Below are 24005 nucleotides of genomic sequence, written 5' to 3' on the forward strand. Positions count from 1 at the left end.
CGCGATCCAACAATCCGTATCGCGATCTGGGGGGTCTTACAGTGCTGAAATGTTGAAGACCCAGATCGCGATACGCATTCCTGGATCGCGATCTGGCATGGCGGTGGGCAGTTCCCCGAGGCTGCCAGATCGCGATCCAAACAACCCAGATCGCGATCTGGGCACGCCTTTTGAGAAAGATATTTTGTTTTGCAGAGCTTCTTAAGGAAGCTTTGCATTTCACTATAAATAGAAAGGCCCTTTCATTCTTCATTCTTTCTTCGACTTTTTACGGTTTTCTACAGTTCTTCGCGGGAATCATAAACGGGGGTTCCGACTTGGGTTTTTCTTCCGCAATTTCTTTATGTTTTGTTCTTCATTTCCTTTGTACATTCTTTTGACATTATGTTTGTTATGAACTAAGAACATTTTCTTCTAAGGCAATGAAGCCTTGTATATATTGATTTCGATCGTCATTTCTGTTATCTATTTGTCGTGTTTCGATTTTGTTTATGTTTTCCTGTATTAAATGCTTCTGATTGTTTGATCAGCTCTCGGATTGATATTAAATAGGAATGAACTCGAGAGAGGATTTCTTGTTTGAAGTTAGGAAAACATAGCTCGGGGTGTGGAAACGGAGACGTGATGCACTTCGAGTAGCCCTTAAGGACTTGACCTAAATGCTCTCTTAATAGCAGGTTCTGAACGAAGACGTCGGACCTGTGGGTAGACTCTAACTACACTGGAGACGGGGGTTAGAGTACATTAGCGTCTGGGTTAACGAATAGGAATGTGGCATTAGATAACGGATTTGTAGATCGTTGTTGATTATGCACGGGTTAACCTTGCATGCTTTTAAATTAGGGTTTCTCACCTTTCCAAATATTTACGATCGGCTAGATAATATAACGATAATATAATTACACTACTCAGCATGTGAATCTACAAGGTCCCCGTGGATCGATATCCGGAACCACTGTTCTGCAAAATGCGATACTGTATACTTGCGGTAATTTATACGTGAGGAAAACGCGTATCAAGGATATTGGTTTTAACCCAAGCTATTCTTTCTCCGTATCTCTCTGTTTCAAATATGCTTGAACTCGCAACGAAAAACGCGAGGAGCAGTTCCTTTAATTTTTGCTTACTCCAAATTCTTCAAGATTCGAATGTTCGTATCATGTGCGAAAATAAATTTAATAAATTCAAAGATATGCTGATCATATGTATAATAATTGTATAATTAAGTTTTATGTATAAATATGAAGTACTGCTGCATATGGTTCCATTCCATCTGATGTTGGGCTTGACATTTGTTGTAATCTAATTTCCCGAGCTCAAGGTATCGTTCTTTGTTGATTTCCGGCATCCTATACAATGACTTGCCAATCCATATATCATCTGCACCGTAGTTTTCGATATAGAAACGAGCCTCGAGCCGAGGCAAGCTGGCATACCATGGAATTTCCAAGGCACACTTTATCTGTTTAAAAGAATCATTATATTATGGGTTGATTTCATAATTATCGTAAAGTTGGTGGTTAGAACTTTAATTTACGTAAAATATATATAGTAGTTTTACATCACGTACTTGGGATAATATATATTCCAACAACTTGAGAAAGTAGTCATAAATTCATGAATTAATTTATTATATAGGGTAAATTACACACACCCCCCTGAGGTAAGCTTAAATAACTGTAAGGTCCCTGTGGTATCGATAATTACACTTAGCCCCCTGAAACGTAGTCAGAAACTCTAATGGGATAATGAATTGGATACATTATTCCGATAGGGTTCTAACGGACTATTGGTTTCAGAAAGTGGTGAAGACAACAAAGAGCTATGGGGTGACATGGCTCCCCGAACATTCCCGAACATTTCTTAAATCACCCATAGCTCTTTGTTGTCTCCACCACTTTCTGAAACCAATAGTCCGTTAGAACCCTATCGGAATAACGTATCCAATTCATTATCCCATTAGAGTTTCTGACTACGTTTCAGGGGGCTGAGTGTAATTATCGATACCACAGGGACCTTACAGTTATTTAAGCTTACCTCAGGGGGGTGTGTGTAATTTACCCTATTATATATTACCAATTTGAATATATTAGTATACATACCTATATACATGATCCAAACAATTCTTGATTTCTGGCTCAAAGAATCGCGAAATTCCGAGGCGTTCTAGCCTATCAACAGCCCAAAGTCGTGCGTATATATCCACAGGGTATACCGTCGGAGCTGAGAATTAAAAGAATATTATATATATCATTTTTTTCTAATATATACACACACGCACAATTAATTGAAACAGAACCACATATAAAAAGTTACCTCCTCCATTGAATTTTTTAACGATGTATTGAATAAATTCGATGCAATCTTGATCATTAGTCTCCATAATCGCGTAACAAGTTGCGGCAGGGGAAGTAATAAACGATCCCTTCGGAGTTTGCAGCTTAAGAATCTTCGGCCACTCTAATTTCCCTAGAGATTCCAAATTCCCGAGTCCTTCCAAGTTGTGTAATAGGCCCGTCGGTACCTCGTGCAGCAGTTCCTTAGGCACCCTTTGTCCAATAATACATTCATATTAAATTTTCGACATTCACATCTATTAGCGATATAGTATATAATATATATATATATAAGTAAATTTGATCTGCTGTGGTATAAAACTAACCTTTTCATCTTTTGATCTCTTACATCGGAAATGTCTTGAATAACCAGAGCATCAACACGGAATACTGCAGGAAACACAACTTCGAATCCACATGTCATGTGCTCGGGGCTCGCATCTCCAAGCTTACTTATATTCTCTTTAATAAATGATATCCCTAATAAACAAAAACAATATATAAATTCAAGAAAATAGATAGTATTATATATGTATTTAATGCTGTTTAAGGTTGTCTGAAAGTTAGGTTAACTTACTACCTTGATCACTCTTGTCACCATGAACATTCTAGTATCTCAATGCAACTACACATGCTAGTGTATTAATAAGCAACCGATCGTCGGAGAGTTGATTATTTGAAATCCATTCAATACTTCACGGAAATTGAGGAATATTCCGTCCTTGAAAATCTCGTATAAATTACAAAAATCTCCCTCATGTTTGGGTAATTACGACTGAAAGAATTTATGGTCCTGAATTCATTTAATACAGACATGTTATATTAAGTGTTATGACACTTGTATAAACATGCAGCGGAAATATAAAAGCAATACTCTGATGTTAAAAATGTTCACAAGTAAAACTTGTGAACTTGCCCTTTAAATGACGTAAAAATTATATTAAAACAGTATTACAAGAATACAAAGAGAAGAAGTACAAAAACTTCTTCCTTATGAATGAATCACTAGCTTGATCATTCTCACAATCAAATCTAGAAACAAAAAGATAAATATTAAAAATTCTAGATTTCAAAGAATGTACTCGTGAGGAGTACGTACAACAGATTCTAGATACACACTAAAACTCTCATGAATAATTTGCAGCTCTCGGTTTTTGTTTCTTCGAATCCTTAAACTTTCTTGAGTCTTGAGTTTGGTATTTATAGACATTCCAAGCTTCCACTTCTCAGCCCATGATCTGCAAGAAAACCAACTACAAGAACACTCAAGAACATGGGTTAGTGGGTGAGTTTAGTAGTTAAAATAATATCCACAATTTAACCCACTAAGCACTACTTAGCCCACTAAGTATTATACTTAGCCCACTGAGTCATAACTAAAATTTAGTTTGAAAGTAAGAGAGTTAAAAACACTCTGTGGAAATCCACGTGTTTCAAACTCCACATTTTTAACTTTCTGATCAAAACTAAATTTTAGTTTAACTCCCCCTGAGACATTGTTTGAACTCCCCCTGAATTTGATAACAACCATAGCAAAAAAATATTGAAAGATCAATTCAAAAACAAATTCAGCAAAGATAGTCCAACACAATTCACAAAAAAAAAAAAAAAAAATCAACAAAAGTGCAATCCTAAAAAGTTCAGAGGGAAAAAATAAAAACAGAACAAAAATAAATATTGTTTATAAAAAAACAATTAAAGTAGAATATCCAAGGTCTCCTCAGTATCAGCTACTATTCCTCCATCACTAGCACTGGACCCACTGCTTTCCTCTGCTCGTTCAGCTTCACCCTCATTCTTTTCTTCTTCTTCATTAACTCCATGCTCTCTGCCTCTTGCATCCAAAGGATGAGAAGTCCCTGCTTCAACTTCATGACTAGCTTGTTCTCCCCCTTTTTTATCATAAAGAGCTTTTTGGAGCATTTCCACCATGGACTGGTGATAAGTGATCTGAGCTAAGGAGTGAGTAAGCTGTTGTAACAAAAGATCTCGAGGAACAGAAACAAGGATGTCAGGGGTGTTGTCAGCATGAGGAGCAACACCTTCAGTACCAAGATTCCAAGATTATTTTGACCTGATTCAGTTGGGAGAAAATTATCTCCATTCCACGGAAGATCTTGGACATGAGGAGCTTTGAGAAAATTTTGAGAAACAGTTATCATGCCAAGTGGAGTGTGAAGATATTCTGATTCATCTTGGCCCAAATTTTGAGAAAGTAGAATGGAGCAGATGAGAGAAGGATAGGGAAGATGAGTGGAGAAAGAAATTTTCTGGACAAGATGACCTATATTGTTGAAGAAAAGTTTGCCAAAATCAACAGGTAACCCCATCCCCAATTTGTACATGAGTACTGCATGAGGTTTAATAATCACAGAGACATTTTTTGATGGAATCCAATTCATCACTGTGAGTCTGAACATGACAGAGTAAAATGCAGTAAGTTAAGAAATTTTGAATTTTCTGAGGTGAGCAGGTCAAGTGTTTAGACGATTGTCAGAAAGAGTCTGACAAACCTCAGTAAAATCACCATAATTATCCTCATCAATCATAGTAGGAGTTTGTAAGTGAGAGTTGATAATTTTGGGAGAAAATGAGAAAATAGAATTTCGCACAAAAAAATTTCCAATGTTTGGAGAATTTTTCTTTAAAAATGAGGTTTGTAAATTGGCATAAAATTCCTTCACAACAGAGGGATCATAAGGACAGGCAACCTCAACTAGACTAAGGATTTTTCTTTGATCAAGAAAAGCAGTGATTATATGCCTATCAAACTCATCCTTGGAAATTTTCTTTTCCTCAATGAATTGGAAATTCATGATTTGAGGACTCATGTTTGAATCAGATTCAAAATAAAAGGTAGGACTGAAGGCATTGTTTACCTCAAAAGGAGTTGACAGATCCTTCCCATCCAAGTCAAGCTCTTCTTCCTTTGAGGGTTCCTCTTCTTCTGAGTCTTCAAGTTCATCTGGGATGTATGCTGGCTCAGGTGATGCAACAGGTAGAGCAGCATCTTGTTCCATCTGAGATGAGTCCTCAGAAGAGTCACTGTCTGACTCTGAGGATGGCAATTTTTTGCGGAAGGAGGCAAGGAGCACTTCCCAGCTGTCATCACTTTTCTCTTCTTCTTCATCCTGGGAAGGTGGTGCATCCACTTGAACAGCTGCCTCTGCCAGAGTTTACGGCATATATCTTTAATAAATGATATACCTAATAAACAAAAACAATATATAAATTCAAGAAAATAGATAGTATTATATATGTATTTAATGTTGTTTAAGGTTGTCTGAAAGTTAGGTTAACTTCCTACCTTGATCACTCTTGTCACCATGAACATTCCAGTATCTCAATGCAACTACACATGCTAGTGTATTAATAAGCAACCGATCGTCGGAGAGTTGATTATTTGAAATCCATTCGATACTTGACGGAAATTGAGGAATATTCCGTCCTTGAAAATCTCGTATAAATTACAAAAATCTCCCTCCTGTTTGGGTAATTACGACTATCCATGATCAACTATAAATTTTCTTACACGTCCACCCTTGCGATTTCAAATTTAGTGGAATATTCTAGATTATATGGAATACTCTCAATTTTTGACCCGTTTTATTGTTGGCCGAAAACCTACACGCAAGTGCACGTATCGTACAAGTAATATAGTGGACAATTAAGTCCGGATATCGAACCCACAGGGAATATTTAATTATCTAATCCTAGACGCTAAATTCTACCAATTATTATCAAGCCCACCCTACACAGTCGACTTTAGAGAGAATTAACTAAAATAAATTAAAAAGCAAATTAAAACGACAAAGCAAGAAAGCAAATTAAACACGAAGATTTATCAGAGTAAACGAGCCTAGGATTTTATTCTTCCCCCTATGTGATTATTACTCCCCCAATTCCTTCAATTATGCAAGCAATTAACCCGGATTATTAACCTGAGATGCTAAAATAATCATAACCCGCTTCCGCGTGTATTACGATTCTAATACTCTAGATTCAATTACTATATTCCTATGCAATTAATTCTAGAACACAGCATAAAGCACAAATCTCAATAATGGCTACCTAAGAGATTAACTATATTCCTATGTTAATAACACAAAAGCTCTTCTACCACAGTTCTAATTATTAACCCGATCTTCCGATTCATGCGATTAACAATAACATAAAAGCGCATAAAGTGGCCAGTTTCATGAACTTAATAAAACAAGTAGAAGAAATAATCCGGAATTTAAACTTGCATAAAATCATAGAATTGGGTTCATAAATCCCACATAGGGTTCCAAATAAAATCCTAGAAATAAGAAAATTAGCTACTCATGATTAAAGGAAAAACACGAATAAAATAAGTCATAAACGATAAATCTATGCTTAGAGTCTTCGAATTCTTCGTCTTCGTTATTGCTTTGTTGCTCTCCAAATTGCGTAAAAAAAAATCCCCAATTGTGTGCTTGGGTTGGTCTTATATAGGGTGAAGAACTTGGGGAAGAAGCCAGTTTCCTTGTGCAATTAAAATCCCTTTACTGTGCAACTTCGGAATCTCGGACGGGGGTCCCACAATTTGCACTAAAACTGGGACGGGGGTCCGAGCTTTAAATCTTCAGAATTTTGATATTTTCACTTTTGACCCATATTTTCGCCAAAATTGCAGTTTTGACCCCATACTTTTCCAATTCTTCAATTAGTACCTAAAATACAATAAATAAACTTTTTAAGCACCAATTATCGTTAAAACACACCAAAAGCTCAAATAAAAAGGTACGATAAAGTGTAAAAATATACACTTAACACACCCCCAAACTTGAACTTTTGCTTGTCCTCAAGCAAAATCTACCAATAAGCAAATAACTCAACGATAACATCTCATCACATAGATCAATGATCAACTTCACGTTTTCAGAACTTGTAATTATAATGACAATTCTTAGACATTCGCAAGCTCAAAATTCAACAACACTTAGTCACTCACCATTACCAAAAACCACAATTCATACAATTGCTTCAAGCATCCAATATTTGCAAATTAAAGATAGAAAGAATTTATACTTACATGCATATGCTTGACTCCAAATACTCACAAAATTATTCTACTCTACTAATATCGAACATTAAGCTATTGGGATCATTGGGGCTTTGTGGCTTTCAATTGATAGGCTCTTTGGTTCGAGGTAGGAAATATGTGTATATGTGGCTATTCTTCTTGAATTTAGGTGATTACGCCAAAATTTGAAAGATAGGCGTTTGAATTGGTTGATGTGTTTTCTATGTATTTATATTTTTTTGGTATGTCCATACAATAGTTGTTATCCAATAGTTGTTATGCTGCCCAATTTTTTGTTTAATTTATGAATTTATGGTCATTTATTTGTATTTTCAGGAAGACTGGAAAGAGTATACGAAGAGTGTATTAATGATGGAAAATATCAAAGCACGGCCGATCAATAGCTTGTGAAAGAGCACAATATTTTTTTTTCTAAGTGTTTATGTAATTCAAGATTCATATATGTACTGTTGACTTGGTATTTAATTTTATGTAGACTTTAATTTTAAAACTGCCATGTAATTTGATTTAGTAGTTCAATTGTTTTAGTGAAATTAATAATTATTTACAGGTAATTTATTGTATAAAATTATCTATATATATATATATATATAACTGTACAGTAACATTTGCGACGAATATAATAATTTGTGTCGCAAAGAAAATTCGCCGATGCACTATATTTCATCGCAAATCTTGTTTTGGTAGAATTAAATTTTGCGACGAATAGTACAAATTCGTCGCAACTATTGGCGACGAACAGAGAAATATAGTCGCAAATATTTGCGACGATATACCTATTTCGTCGCTAATATAATATTATTTTATTTTGTTGAAAATTTTACGTTGCGACGAAAACATAAAAACGTCTCAAAAAACGGGGACGATAGTGTAGACATAAACGTCGCAAACAAAAAAATCTAATTTATTAGATAAAATCGACTTCTGGCGACGAAAATGGAATTCGTCGCCCGTCGGGCGACGAAATGTTGATTTCGTCGCAGTCTTTGCGACGGGAACATTGGCGTCGAATTTGGACCCCCATTGCGACGAAATGGTAATCGTCGCAATCGTCCTAATTTCGTCGCAAGAGTCCTATTTTCGTCACAATTTTTCGTCGCCTGTGGCCGGTTTTCTACTAGTGAGCTTCCACTCCTCAACCCATGATCTGCAAGAAAACTAACTACAAGAACACTCAAGAACATGGGTTAGTGGGTGAGTTTAGTAGTTAAAATAATATCCACAATTTAACCCACTAAGCACGACTTAGCCCACTAAGTATTATACTTAGCCCTCTGAGTCATAACTAAAATTTAGTTTGAAAGTAAGAGAGTTAAAAACACTTTGTGGAAATCCACGTGTTTCAACAACTATCCATCAACTATAAATTTTCTTACACGTCCACCCTTGCGATTTCAAATTTAGTGGAATATTCTAGATTATATGGAATACTCTCAATTTTGGACCCGTTTTATCCCATTTGAGGTTCACATTTTGAAATTAGATGATCATAAGACGTGTTTTTTGGATTGTATATATCAGATTGTAGTGCATAATATCAGAAACTGTATTTTTGCACAAAACGAGTACAAACTAGAGAACGTACATTCCACGGAGTCTAGATGATTATGTTGAATTTGACACCGTAAAAATGGAGATGTAAAAGAATTTATAGTTGAGGGATAGATGTAATTATCCAAACACGAGGGGTTTTTTCGTAATTTGACCATAACTCGAGGGCAATTATAATTTAACTTATTATAAATTGATTTTCAATTCAACGTTTTTGGCGAACTAGCTACTGTTGAATATTAAACTAAAAACACGACAAACTTTGTGACCTGGAGCACTGGGAATCAATGTTGCATATATTGATTGTTTATCGAGATATGTGTCATACATTTTGAAACATGATATATTATGTCTCATACAAGATTCGTGATCTGAAATATTAATATTCAATAGGATTTTGAAAATATAATATTGATATAGTAATTGTTATTTAATTAATGATGGATTAGTTAAAACTATATTTATATAATAATCAAATTAAATCCGATTTAATAATTTTGAGATCCACTAGCCAATAACAATATAATGGCGGACCCGTGATCTCCTTTTTCCATGCACATGCAAACAGACTTTTCACGATCAAGTTTGTTAGGGTTGCACCAAATGCCTTTACGTAACAGACTGTTACATTTTCCAAATATATTATATAGAATAGTATTAATTAATGTTGAAATCAATTATGTGAAGAAAAAGACACACACACACACTAAACAATTGCTAAAATCACGAGGCAATTATAATATAATAGGTAATCTGTAAGAAAATAAACATTGGCAGACGACCAATTTGAAACGCAACGAATATATTGTAACAATTTCCAACTGTCACCTTTTGACGTACTATACTTGTCGGCAGTTACTTAGATGCTACATATGATTATTTACGCTGGGAATTTCTCTTTCTATCTTTCTTTTTTTCTCTCTCTCACTCTCTCTCAGTGTATATATATATATATATATATATATATATATATATATATATATATATATATAGACACACACACTTAATTCCCAACTAGAACCATATATACACCAGTTATAACTTTTAAACTCTAATACAGAAAAATAAGAAAAAAATGCAAAGTCTCTCAGCAGGTTCACAGCTCAATTTGTTTAATGCATTTGGAAGATGCAGATTGGTCTCATCTACAACGCTTCGATATCTATCCTCCGAACGACGCACCAGTAAGTTTTCGCTATAACTTAACCGATTAATAGTATGTTTCATCATATGTATATATATATATATATATATATATATATATATATATATATATATATATATATATATATATATATATATATATATTATAGAAAGTTATATCGGAGTTTTAATTGGTCTAATGAAAGTTATATCTCTGATTATTACATGAGAAATTGAAACACGATAACTTCGAGTAAATCTCTAAGTAGACCAACATAGAGAACTAAAATTACAATTTTCCCTTTTTCTACTCGATCGGCGATTTTAATTATAAGATATTTATAGGACACGTAATCTTTTTATTTGCAAAATAAAGGGATATATTAATTATTTGATCTCATTGACAAATGACAATATTTATACAAATTTCATAGTGATGTGGAAGATGGGAAGTAAAGTGGATGCAACCAATATGGAGTCGCTGTTCCTTGCTCGTCGAAGAAATATACCGAACGACGCCAGAAAAGGTATCGAAACGTAATCTAAGAATGATGTAATTAAACACTAGAGAAATATTTTAATATGGGAGAAACTAATTCTGTTCTTTCATTATATATATATATATATATATATATATATATATATATATATATATATATATATATAAAATTTATCCAACACTAACAATGACCAAGTTACTGCAGGTAGCATGCACTTGTCACAAGTACATGTTCAAAATGATCACTTATTAGAACATGGACCCCTTAACGAGGTTAGTATTTAATTAACTATTTATATAACAACATAATATATATATATATATATATATATATATATATATATATATATATATATATATATATATATATATATATATATATATATATATATATATATAGACACACACACTAATGAATTGATTATATGTTACTTCTTGATTTAAATAGATCAATAAAATGTTTAGTTTAATCTTATTAATAACAGGATATGCATCTTCCTCTGATCAATAAGTCACATGAAATATACGAGTCTATCGACTACATTAAGAACATTTTAAGTTCAATGGACGATGGACGAATAAGCGTGTCGCCCTACGACACAGCATGGGTTTCCCTTATCCGAGATTTTCAAGGACGGGATATTCCTCAATTTCCGTCAAGTATCGAGTGGATTTCAAATAATCAACTATCTGACGGTTCGTGGGGTGACGAACACTATTTCTTGGCGTACGATCGGTTACTCAATACACTAGCATGTGTAGTTGCATTGAGATACTGGAATGTTCATGATGACAAGAGTGATAGAGGTATAGTTAACCTAATTTTCAGACAACCTAATATTTCCTTTCTTGAATATATATTAATTGTTTTTATTTATTAGGAATATCATTTATTAAAGATAATATAAGCAAGCTTGGAGAAGCGAGCACCGAGCACATGACATGTGGATTCGAAGTTGTGTTTCCTGCACTTCTTAAACGAGCTAAAGAATTGAACATTGACGGTATTCCTTATGATGCTCCGGTTATTCAAGATATTTTCGATGTTAGAGATCGAAAGATGAAAAGGTTAGTTCTATTCCAGCAGATGAAAATTATTTTTATTATTATTATATATATAGACCCCTAATAAATGTGAATGTCGAAAATTTAATATGAATGTATTATTGGCCAAAGGGTGCCTAAGGAACTATTGCACGAGGTACCGACGTGCTTATTACACAACTTGGAAGGACTTGGGAATTTGGAATCGCTCGGGAAATTAGAGTGGCCGAAGATTCTTAAGCTGCAAACTCCGAAGGGATCGTTTATTACTTCCCCTGCCGCAACTTGTTACGCGATTATGGAGACTAATGATCGAGATTGCATCGATTTTATTCAATACGTCGTTAAAAAATTCAATGGAGGAGGTAACTTTTTATAAATATTATGTTTCGATTAATTGTGCTTGTGGAAAAAAAATGTTATATGTATTCTTTTAATTCTCAGCTCCGACGGTGTACCCTGTGGACATATACGCACGACTCTGGGCCGTTGATCGACTGGAACGACTTGGAATTTCGCGATTCTTTGAGCAAGAAATTAAGAGTTGTTTGGATCATGTATATAGGTATGCATATACTAATATATTCAAATTGGTAATATATAATATATTAATTCATGAATTTATGCCTCATGTCTTAAATTGGATTATATTCCAGGTATTGGACAGAAAAGGGAGTTTTTAGTGCAAGAAATTCAGAATTTTGTGACATTGATGATACATCAATGGGTATCAGACTTCTTAGGTTGCATGGATACAATATTACCCCAAGTACGTGAATTTTTTTTAAAAAAATAATAAATAAATAAACAAAAAAAAAAAAGAATCTTAATCTTAGGATGGAAAATTAAAATGTTGTGACAGATGCATTGAGAACATTCAAGAACGGTGACGAGTTCACATGCTACGTCGGTCAAGGGTTCGAGTCACCGTCTCCGATATTTAATTTATATAGGGCTTCTCAAGTATCATTCCCAGGTGAAACAATTCTTGAAGAAGCCAAAGAATTCTCCTACAAATTTCTAAAACAAAGGCTAGACAAAAATGAACTTCTTGATAAATGGTTAATCTCCAAACATCTCCCTAGTGAGGTAATTAACTATATATAACTAGTATATTTTACGTAAATTACGAAATTAACCGATGATATATATATATATATATATATATATATATATATATATATATATATATATATATATATATATATATATATATATATAATGATTCTTTAAAACAGATAAAGTGTGGTTTGGAAATTCCATGGTATGCCTGCTTGCCTCGACTCGAGACTCGTTTCTATATCGAAAATTACGGTGCAGATGATATATGGATTGGCAAGTCATTGTATAGGATGCCGGAAATCAACGAAAAACGATACCTTGAGCTCGGGAAATTAGATTACAACAGATGTCAAGCCCAGCATCAGATGGAATGGAACCATATGCAGCAGTACTTAATATTTATACATAAAACTTAATTATAAAATTATTATACATATGATCTGCATATCTTTTAATTTATTAAATTTATTTTCGCAGATGGTACGAACATTCGAATCTTGAAGAATTTGGAGTAAGCAAAAAGGAACTGCTCCTTGCGTTTTTCGTTGCGAGTTCAAGCATATTTGAAACAGAGAGATATGGAGAAAGAATAGCTTGGGTTAAAACCAATATCCTCTCTAATATTCTCTCAAATCACTATTATTCCACTGAAGATTCTTCGGAGCAAAGGACTGCATTGTCGACGGAATTACAAAACAAACAAGGCAGAAAATGGCAAGTCTCGAATATTTTCACACACTTTAGTCCTAACTTCATCATCGTGTGTTCTTATATATTTATTTTTAATATATTCATTTTGTTGTTTTCAGGGGATATAGTTACACTAAGGTACACAGACTTATTGCAATCCTACTCGAAACGCTTCAAGAATCCACGACGCATGCACTAGATCGGACTGGCGTAGACGTTAGCAATCTATTACTTGATCTAGTAAGTTAAACCTTAAATCCCCTACAAGTACGCGCGCACACACACACACACACACACACACACACACACACATGTATTCTGATAAGTAATGTCTGATATATATATGACATGTGCAGTGGGGGGCATGGTTAAAGAAGCTAACCGGGGAAGGAGATGAAGAAATCGAACAAGTGGAGCTAATTGTTGGAACATTGAATATTTGCGGTGGCCATATTTCGTCTAAAGACGATAAACTATCCCACGATGAATACACAACTCTCTGTCGACTCAGTAACAAAATCTGTGGCCAGCTTGCAGAATTTAAAAATGGAAATAAAAAGGTGAGAACTATCACTTAAAGACTTTCATTTATTTTTTTAAGCAACTTAAATTTGATATTAATATGTTATACGTAAAATATACGTATAGGTAAACGACGTGGAATGGACGACGAGTGAAATCGATAAGGACATGCAGCTGCTGTTGAAGTTAGTACTACATCCAAACTCGAGCTGCAACTTAAGTAAAGATGTGAAGCAAACATTTTTCGTGGTGGTTAGAGCATTCTATTACAAGGCGTATTTTGCTACCGAGCAAATCGACAGCCATATTTCCAAAGTCCTCTTTGAGAAAGTTGTCTAGTTCTCGTTATACTTTATTTCTACACAGTCATCAAACCAAAGAGCAATAAGAATAGAGCGATTACAACATTTTTCCTATTCTTCAATATATATTTACTTATTGTAGGAATTTAGTAAAAAAGACTCTTCAACTTTCAAGGCTATAATTTTAAAAGCATAATTCTTTTCCAAAATTTAGAATATAAAAAATCAATAATTAGATGGGGTGGGCAGACCCACCAAAAAGTCGGTTGTCAACCATTAACCAATCGACAATAATCGGACCAGTAATTGTTTTCAAATTGAGTGAAATATTTTAGACCTCTCTCCATTAAAAAAAGTAACGAGGGGGTTTCCTCAAAGAGCCCCTTTATTAAATTGATTAGCAATTTGTTATAGGTTTTATATCTTATTTTATATATAAAAGAAAGAAATGCTGGTCAACCCTAAAAAATCTTAATTGTATTTATTTTTTTTTTCTACTAATTTTCAACAATTATCAATCTCCTATTTTTTATCAATATACTAATACTAATACTAATACTAATACTAATACTAATACTAATACTAATATTGATGCTCATACTAATATTGATGCGCATACTAATACTCATACTAATACTAATACTAATACTAATACTAATACTAATACTAATACTAATACTAATACTAATACTAATACTAAATACTAATACTAATACTAATACTAATATTGATACTGATACTTATACTGATATTGATATTGATATTGATATCGATACTGATATTGATACTATTAATGATACTGATACTGATATTATACTGATACGTACTTATACTGATACGAATATTGATACTGATATTTATACCCATACTTATACTCGTACTCATACTCATACCCATACTCATATTCATACTCATACTCATACTCTTACTCATACTCATACTCATATTCATATTCATACTCATACTCATACTAATACTCATAGTGATACTGATACTATTATTAATACTGATACTAATATTGATATTGATATATATTAATATTGATATTAATAGTGATATTGATACTAATACTAATACTAATACTAATACTAATACTAATACTAATACTAATACTAATACTAATACTAATACTAATACTAATACTAATACTAATACTAATACTAATACTAATACTAATACTAATATTAATACTAATACTAATTCTAATACTAGTATTAATACTAATACGCATACTCATAGAGATCTTCTTCAAATTTCAGTTTGCAATCTCAACAAATCCGTAATCGAGACCTACTTCATAAAAATCAAGCTCGTAATATTGTACGTCGATTTCTTTTCATTGGAATATCAAACCATTTTGTTTTAGGGAAAGAGATAAGTTCTCTAAAATGTTTTTAATGATCCAAAAAATACACACACATAATGTCCTCGCTGAATTGACAACATCCATTTTCACATATGTATATTTTACTATATATTTCGCACATTATTTTTAATGTATATTTTCCTTCCCTGATCAATGTAGAATTTTTGCTATATAATTTATATATTTCTCTAGTTAGTATAGGTTTTTCTGCAAAAGCAGTACTTCTAAATTCTAATATGCTTGCACAAATAATTATTCATATTTCAAAACATACAAAATCAAACATTGTCACAAATACATCTAGGCACAATGTTGCTAATATATCATAATATTGGAATTACAGTGAATGAAGAAGGGTGGATCTAATGTCATGTACATAAAGATTCAAAAGATTAGTAGCAAAAAAATATTATGAACGTACAAACTAATAATATTTTACGTAAATATTAAAAAATGATAAAAATAAATGAATTATTACGATACGTACAAATTAATATTGTAACATGAAAATATAAAAACTAGATTTATTTAAATATATTCACCAAATCATATAAGAATCTCTATTACAAATAACAAAATACATACATGAGTTACTTTAGTATTTTTTATTACATTATCACCTTCATTAAACTCAACTTCTTCTTCATCGAAACTAAACTTACAATTATTGAATGTATAATCAAAGATGGAAAACTAGAAGTAAAAGTTTTTAAAATCCATCCATATAATATATCTAAATCATATATTTGCATTCTACACAACGCCACAATGCTTCTCTCTTGCGGACGTCGCCGCATATAACACGCACGATGTTATCCATGGATCTGAAAATTAAAAGGAAAGCAAAACAATAATGCGTTAGACTATTATACATATGCATACATAATAGACGTATAACGTAATAAACATTTGACGACAAATAAAATTATTCAAAGCGAGCATGCACATCGCACAATACTGATCGCATTATGAAATTACAAAACATAAATATGAAAAGAAAAAAAAAAAGTTTTAAGGTGAGGACCTCGGTTTAGCATGATCATAACAAAATGTGTTGATAAAGAATGAGATAAATGAGTTTGTGTTGATGGTATTTATACTTAATTTTCACATACAGTTAATAAAATAACTTTACGCAAAACAATATATTTTATTATTTTTTTTGTTACTCGGTTAGAACAAATCAAACAAATTCAAACAATAAGAATTAATAAGAATCCGAAATTATTGAGATGCATAATAAATAAATGCGATTGTTAGGGGTTACTAAAAAATTACTCAAATCACATGTTGATTTGATAATAACATTAAATAGTAATGTATTAAACAGAATCAGAAATAACATAACCGATGAAACATAACAAAATTAACCAAACAATCAAATCAATTAATCTACCTCGTAAAAATTGGCTAATGGATATAACAAAGTCAAATTAAAGATATGAAAGTATGGCTTTTAAAATATTACCATTTTTACGTGTTTATTAGGTACAAAATATTATGCTCGTAATTTATTTAGCATAATACACACATTGATTTGATACAGTAATAAATAGAAACCTAAATAATATCAAAATAATATTATTTACTGAATGAGCATTACCCTACTGTTACTGAATGATTCTTTTAGCCTATAGTTAAAAATCGAGGGGTTGAGGAGTAGCTTACACGGAAGGCTTCGTCAAGGCAAGATCTTTTTATTTTATGTGTGGTAAATGTATGTCGCAACTTTCTAATACGATCATCTTTACGGTGTAGTTTTGATATATGGAAACTTATTTCATTTGTTATTCCAGTTTTACAGTTCGAATTCACTTCTTACAGGGTAAAATTAATCATCCACGATATTGAAATGCAAGAATTTAAAATGGAAGGAGGAGAACAAAAAATTGTGGAATACTATAGTGTAACGGTACATGTTATCTCTGGAAGACTTATATAAATGATTACATCTTTGAATTGTTAGATATTACGTAATTTTGCGTTATATTCATTTTTCTTGTTCATTAATTGCAGCCTGTTTTTAAATTTGTTAAATTTGATTTCTTCTGATTTATGAGCCTAATTTTTTTTCTTTATATTCTTTTTCGTTCATTGACTTCAGCTTTGTTTGAGTACTTTATTGAATTCGAGTACATCTGGTATTCTAGTCTCTGAACAAATGAGGCTGGTTATTCTGGAGTTTCGAAGAAAACAATTGTTTCTGGTGTTTGTTGTGAAATTCAAATTTGAAATATAACAAAAAGTGTTGGTTACTTTTTCCTGAATTTTCCATTGGCTTTGAAGGGATTTTCCAGTTAAGGCTGCTTGCTACTCTACTGATTTCTTACCAATCTGGGGCAGGTTATCATTCGTCATCTTGGAAATTATATCGTCCTTTCTTCATTCCTTTTTGTTTATAGTTCCTGGGCAGGTATTCTTTTTTACTTGGTGTTTTACTTCGTCATAGGAACACATCAAATGCCACTTTTTGTTCGTCCTTCTTCTTATCAATTTAGGTCTGCTACACCGTATAACCTGGACACCATCCACCGCGCCTTGCGCGGTGCACATTACTAGTATATATATATATATATATATATATATATATATATATATATATATATATATATATATATATATATATATATATATAACACGGCGTCGTTTTAATATTAAAGTGGCAAAAAGAAAAGCTAAAAAGAGCTGCTGTAAAACCCAAGTTGCCATCCATTCTTATATAGAATATATATATATATATATATATATATATATATATATATATACACTAGGGGTGTGCACCGCGCAATGCGCGGTACTGTTTGCCCATTACATAGGTTCTTTTTTTTTTTTTTTTCTTTTTTATGTTTTTGAAAAAAATAAATAGTATATCGAATTTAAAACACTAATTAATTGTATGGGTCCTATTTGGACAATGAATGTAATTATAAAAATGGTTCACACAATAGTATTTACGTATATAAAACAAATTCATATTTAAGTTAAAATAAATTGGACCTAAAATATATTTAATTAAAAAAATAGTTCTTGTAATATTATTTGGAATAAATGATTCAAGAAACATGGTTCTTGTAATATTATTTTTGAATAATTGATGGAACTAATATAAAATAAAAAGCAATAAAACATCCAACAATTGGGTACGAAAGAAGAAAGAAGAGAAGAAAAAAAACAATGGAAAATAAACTTTAGGCAATGGGACCCACATGTAAGAAATTTTGGAATCATGTGAGAACGCAACAGGAGAGAGAATGAGGGGGAGAAAATGGGTGTACACGTCCTATGACATCACGAACCGACCGTGGGCCCCCATACAGAGTACCGCCCATCAACATACCGTATGGATGCATACATCTAATATCTTTGAACACTCTTAATATTATAGTTTTCATGTTATTATTAATATTATTCTTTGCCTTTTTTTTTGGGTGTATAATAGGTGGTGGAAGACAGTTTTCCGGGTTTCCTATGCTAGAGATAGAATTGTTGAGTGCTATTTTTGGGCTCTCGGGATTTATTCCGAGCCACAATATTCTAGTGCTCGAATTATTCTGGCTAAAACCATAGCCGTTATAACTATTATTGACGACACCTATGATTCATATGGAACAGTCGAAGAACTAGATGTTTTCACCGATGCCATACAAAAGTAAAGAGTGTTTGAGCACAAAATATCTCTTTTTTTTTTTTTTCTTTCTTTCCTCTTTTAACGTACTAATAATGAATACATAAATATGTGTCAGATGGGATATAAGCGAAATAGATCGACTCCCAGACTACATGAAGATATGCTATAGAGCTCTATTAGATCTTTATGAATCATTCGATGCAGAGTTATCTCCAAAAGGAAGATCATATGTTGTTCATTACGCCAAGGAGGCGGTATGTATATATTAATTAATCCGGGTCATTCATTGCATTTCGTTATCATTTTTATGTTTCTAAAAATTGATGCATCATTACATGATAACCTAATTAACTTGCAATGTTTTGATGACCAGGCGAAGGAAATTGTGAGGAGTTACTACGCTGAGGCTAAATGGTTCGTCAAACGTGATCATTTGCCGGCATTTGATGAGTACATGCGCCAAGCAGAGATTACCTGTGGTTGCTACTATTTGACCGTAACATCCTTCGTTGGCATGGAAAATGCTACAATTGAAGTATCCGATTGGCTTTTGGCAAGACCTAAAATTCTCAGAGCTGATAACAAAGTAACTCGTATCATCGATGATATTTCCACCTACGAGGTATGTATGTACATATATATGATAAGACAGTGGCGGAGCCAGCGTAGGGACGGGGGCATGATTCTAAAATCTCTATTAATTTATATTAAAAATATAAAAAATGTCTACACTATATATATATATATATATATATATATATATATATATATATATATATATATATATATATATATATATAATCTTGTAATATTCTTATGTAATTTTTATTTATGTAAGGACGAGAAGAAAAGAGGGCAAGCTACGACTGGGATTGATTGCTACATGAACGAGCATGGTGTATCGAAACAAGTAGCAATGCAGCGCTTGAATGAAATTGCTGAAATTGGATGGAAAGATCTGAACGAAGGGTTCTTGGATAATTCTGTCTCGATGGAGATTCTCGTGCGAGTTTTCAACTGGGCAAGAGTAGCCGAGATCACTTATAAGCATGAACAAGATGGATACACGCATTCGGAGAAAGGGCTCAAGCCTCATATCATAGCATTACTTGTTCATTCTTTCAAGATCTAGTCGAAATGCAATTACGCTTGTCGCGCAGTAATATGTTTCAATGATCAAGATATTCTTCATTTGTTATGAATTAATTCTTATAATAGACTATGATTAATTGTCAATTTATTTTACAGTAGTCTATCACACACAAGGAAACGCCGACATCCACCAGAAATTGAAACATTTTATCAACAAACAGACACACGTATAGTACTATATGTTTTTGCCTTCTGGCCGCCATGATCGTTGCCGGGACTCATTCCGGCAGGCAATTTTCAGTCAAAATTGTAAAGAAGGTACGCTAATGGCAGTTCAGGTGGGATTGTGCAAAATATTTTCATTCGGGCGGCGATTCACAAAAATTGACAAAAAAAATAGGCGGTAAAATGCTGCTAACCACACGTTTTTAGTCATAAATAACTCAATTATACATGTCAACACAGACAAATGTTCAAACAGAAAAAAAAAAAGAGCAAAGCCAGTAAAACAACCGACACGATGATCATTCTGAACAAACATTCATCAATACATGAAAATTAAAATAAACCACCATACAACTTCCGTTATTTCTGTGAAATTACGCAACGATCATTTGACAGACGGTGGAAGTGGTCGTTTAATAACCGGAACAACAAACAAATTATTGTTTCTCCTGGCTGTGACCCCAAATGATTCCGACATATCCAATTCTTCATGCTTCATTCCAGGTGGCAACTTCCAATCAAAATGGTAGAGAAACATAGCCAGTGGTAGCTCTACATTTGCCATACCGAACGCTATACCGGGGCATATTCTCCTACCAGCACCAAACGGGATATATTCGAAATGATTACCCTTGTAATCAACCTCCAAATCCTCATCGAGAAATCTCTCCGGCTCAAAGCAATCTGGATTACGCCAGTACTTAGGGTCTCTGTTAATAGCCCACGCATTTACGATGATTTTAGTATCCACCGGTATCTCGTATCCATTAATCTCGCATTTATCTCTGCATTTTCTTGGAAGTAGTAGTGGTAGTGGTGCATGAATCCTCAGCGTCTCTTTGATAATCGACATTAAATACTTCAGTTCGTGAATTCTCGATTCATCGACGTATCCTCCTTTATCGTCGAAAAATCGTCTCACCTCATCTTGTGCCTTTTCCAGGATTCTTGGATTCTTTAGCATTTCCGCCATTGCCCAATCCAACGCTGTGGCCGATGTCTCACTCCCACCACCCAACATATCCTGATTCAACAGCAGATAATTTGTTGGAATAATACACTTTATTTCTAAAATAATTACCCTCAATTAAAATCTATTTCATGAAATTATACCTATTAAATTATATATATATCAAGTAACTCTTAGTCTTGCCCTTGTTTCAATCATCCATCTTTTAAATTTAATTTGATAATATGGATCAATACTCAATCATCCATTTTTTTTTTTTTTTTTTTTTGTGACGAGCACACATAAAATAAAAACCTAGGATAAATACATGAGAAGAAAATAACTGACCATGATTACAGCTTTAATGTTGTCAGTTGTCAACGGGATATCAATCCCGTCGTCGCCGCCCTGGAATCGGAGAAGAACATCTAACAGATCAATATCTGATGTTTGCTTCTCGTTCTTACTGTATCTGTGTTCATGGATGATGTCATCAAGTATGCAATCAGCTTCTCCGTGCAGCTTCTTCACCTTCCTCCTCAATCCACTCATCATTTGAAGCAACTTGATCGAAGGATAAACATCCGCAACGTTAAACCCCGCCGCCAACACGATACCTTCTTTGATTATGGATAGCAATCTCTCGTTAGCCTCGGATTTCTTACCAAACGTTGCCCTTGAAATGAGAGAATAGGCGCAAGAGTAGAGCTTCTCCGTCAAATTAACTGCTGCAGTCTGATCCTTATAATCCAATAACCATCTAGCGAGATCAAGAAACGCCTCTTCTCTTATCGAACGGAAAGACGAGACGCGCTTCATGCTCAGGAGCTCCAGCGTGCAGATCTTCCTCAGCTGCCTCCAGTAATCACCGTACTCGCTAAACCCGACGTTCGTGCAGTTGTAACTGAGAATCTCAGTCGCGATGATCGACGGCCTTGATGCGAAGTTTATGTCGTGGGTTTTCATCACCTGCTTTGCGGCGTCGGGTGATGAAATTATAACGGACGAGAGTTCGCCGAGCTGAAGGTGCATCACCGGCCCGTATATCAGGGCCAATTCGTGTAGAGCAATGTGGGGAAGAGAGCCAATCAGATTGTGCATATTCCCTATCAGAGGCAACTTCCATGGCCCTGGTGGCAGATTTCGAGTTGACTTTTTTGTTCTGAGTCTGGAGAAGAAGAAGAAAAAGACGACGAAGATTGGTATGAAAACGGAGACAAGAATCGGCAGGGATTGAAACTGGAGATCCATCAGGGTTAAGCCAAGTTGATTTTTTTTTTGTTTTGTTTTTTTTTTTTAATGCAAGATTCGCACTGTATTTGATGATCTTCTCTTGAGAAGTTGTATAAATACACAAGTGTACTTTGGAAATGAGATCCCATCTGGTTTGACTTTAATTTTGGAGTAAACTAACATAACATTATTTTATTGTATTTGTTGAGAAATTCGAGTAACATTATTGATGCCAAAGATTTAAACAAAGGAGTTATACTTAAGCAATTAGTCATTTAATTTACTTTTGATACGTTTTGTAGTTTATGTGGTATTCAGGGGTTCAGACTGTATTTTCCCCTTTAATTTGAGTGTGTTTTTTTCCAATATAAATTTTATAAAACTTCCAACTTTTCTACAAACTCTTTCTATTTCAAAATTTTAAATCTTTTGCAAGTTGATGTTTTGTCTGATCTTGGGTGCAAGATTTATGGTTTTTCAAAAATAATGCTTTCTTATTTGCAATAGATCTACCACAAAATTAAATGCTACTTGAGTGTTTACATTGGGTGGATTTGAACTATAAATTTACGCATAATCACACATATATTCATGTGTATGTGTGCTTAGACCTTAATGGGTAGTTATTTAATAAAATCTACGGTTTAAATTCACCCTATACTTATATATAGAGGTACCCATTTAGCCTGCTATTTAGATGTTTTATTAATCAAATAATATATGTATAATTCCTTACAGAATAATTCCTCTCTTTCATCTTAAGTGTCACTTTAGCCATAATTTTATTTTGGGGCGTTAAGATATAGGTCCCTGGTGACAAAATTTATTAGAATTAAATAACAAGTCCAATTAAATCTTTGCTTCACATCCTTTGTAAAATTCATTCCAAATATGCCCTTCTACTCACAAATTCAAAATCTGCATTTAGTAAATTCGAACTGCATTTATTATTTTATTATGCATTTAATAGTTTCATTTATTACTTTATTTTGCATTTAGTAAATTCTAACGTTTTTTAATTTTTTTTTACTTTTCTTTCTTCATTTTAGCATTTATACAAAATTATAAAAATAAAATTATTTTTTTTCGTTTTCTTGTATATAATATTATTACAAAAACAAAAGCATGCTATTCTTTTTTTGTTCATTTTTTAATCCAGTATACATATTTTTCTGTAATAGACTATAATATACTACGATATAATATAGTATAATACTGTTGTATAAGGCTATAATACAGTTGTATACAGTTGAATCGTTTCATGTCAAACAATACACTCTCAGTTGCGTATAAGG

At 33.1% G+C, this 24005-nt stretch overlaps 4 protein-coding genes and 1 long non-coding RNA gene across 5 annotated transcripts; 3 read left to right on the top strand and 2 right to left on the bottom strand.

Annotated features, from left to right (window-relative positions):
• Window positions 1-2061: 2061 nt before the first annotated feature.
• Window positions 2062-5797, bottom strand: LOC148772556 (syn-copalyl diphosphate synthase TPS3, chloroplastic-like; the record flags this gene model as incomplete). Its single annotated transcript, XM_088820329.1, has 4 exons — window positions 2062-2223; window positions 2317-2549; window positions 2663-2816; window positions 5644-5797. Coding segments are annotated over 4 exons (675 nt in total), but the record flags the coding sequence as incomplete, so codon positions are not given.
• Window positions 5798-9926: 4129 nt separating this feature from the next.
• LOC105975290 (syn-copalyl diphosphate synthase TPS3, chloroplastic) lies at window positions 9927-14478 on the top strand. The gene is made up of 14 exons (XM_088815999.1): window positions 9927-10139; window positions 10533-10625; window positions 10803-10870; window positions 11083-11404; window positions 11479-11665; window positions 11774-12006; window positions 12086-12206; window positions 12298-12410; window positions 12504-12730; window positions 12880-13091; window positions 13181-13417; window positions 13513-13633; window positions 13750-13953; window positions 14042-14478. The coding sequence occupies exons 1-14, from the start codon at window positions 10031-10033 to the stop codon at window positions 14252-14254; spliced, it is 2460 nt and encodes an 819-aa protein (XP_088672125.1). The 5' UTR covers window positions 9927-10030; the 3' UTR covers window positions 14255-14478.
• A 2714-nt stretch (window positions 14479-17192) lies between these two features.
• Window positions 17193-17635, top strand: LOC148772557 (uncharacterized). Its single transcript, XR_016030562.1, has 2 exons — window positions 17193-17300; window positions 17408-17635. It is a non-coding gene; the product is annotated as an uncharacterized LOC148772557 (long non-coding RNA).
• A 1230-nt stretch (window positions 17636-18865) lies between these two features.
• On the top strand, window positions 18866-20447 carry LOC105975162 (vetispiradiene synthase 2). Its single transcript, XM_088820336.1, has 5 exons — window positions 18866-18921; window positions 19023-19232; window positions 19327-19465; window positions 19585-19833; window positions 20050-20447. Exons 1-5 carry the CDS (start codon window positions 18866-18868, stop codon window positions 20341-20343), a joined length of 948 nt encoding a protein of 315 aa, XP_088676462.1. The 3' UTR covers window positions 20344-20447.
• A 281-nt stretch (window positions 20448-20728) lies between these two features.
• Window positions 20729-22853, bottom strand: LOC105975391 (salviol synthase). The gene is made up of 2 exons (XM_088816050.1): window positions 21826-22853; window positions 20729-21552 (listed from the first exon to the last, which is right to left on the bottom strand). The coding sequence occupies exons 1-2, from the start codon at window positions 22726-22728 to the stop codon at window positions 20914-20916; spliced, it is 1542 nt and encodes a 513-aa protein (XP_088672176.1). The 5' UTR covers window positions 22729-22853; the 3' UTR covers window positions 20729-20913.
• Between the last annotated feature and the right edge of the window lie 1152 nt (window positions 22854-24005).

Source organism: Erythranthe guttata, chromosome 1, assembly GCF_056151865.1.
Source record: "Erythranthe guttata isolate IM_541 chromosome 1, IM_541, whole genome shotgun sequence".
NCBI classification, from domain to species: Eukaryota; Viridiplantae; Streptophyta; class Magnoliopsida; order Lamiales; family Phrymaceae; genus Erythranthe; species Erythranthe guttata.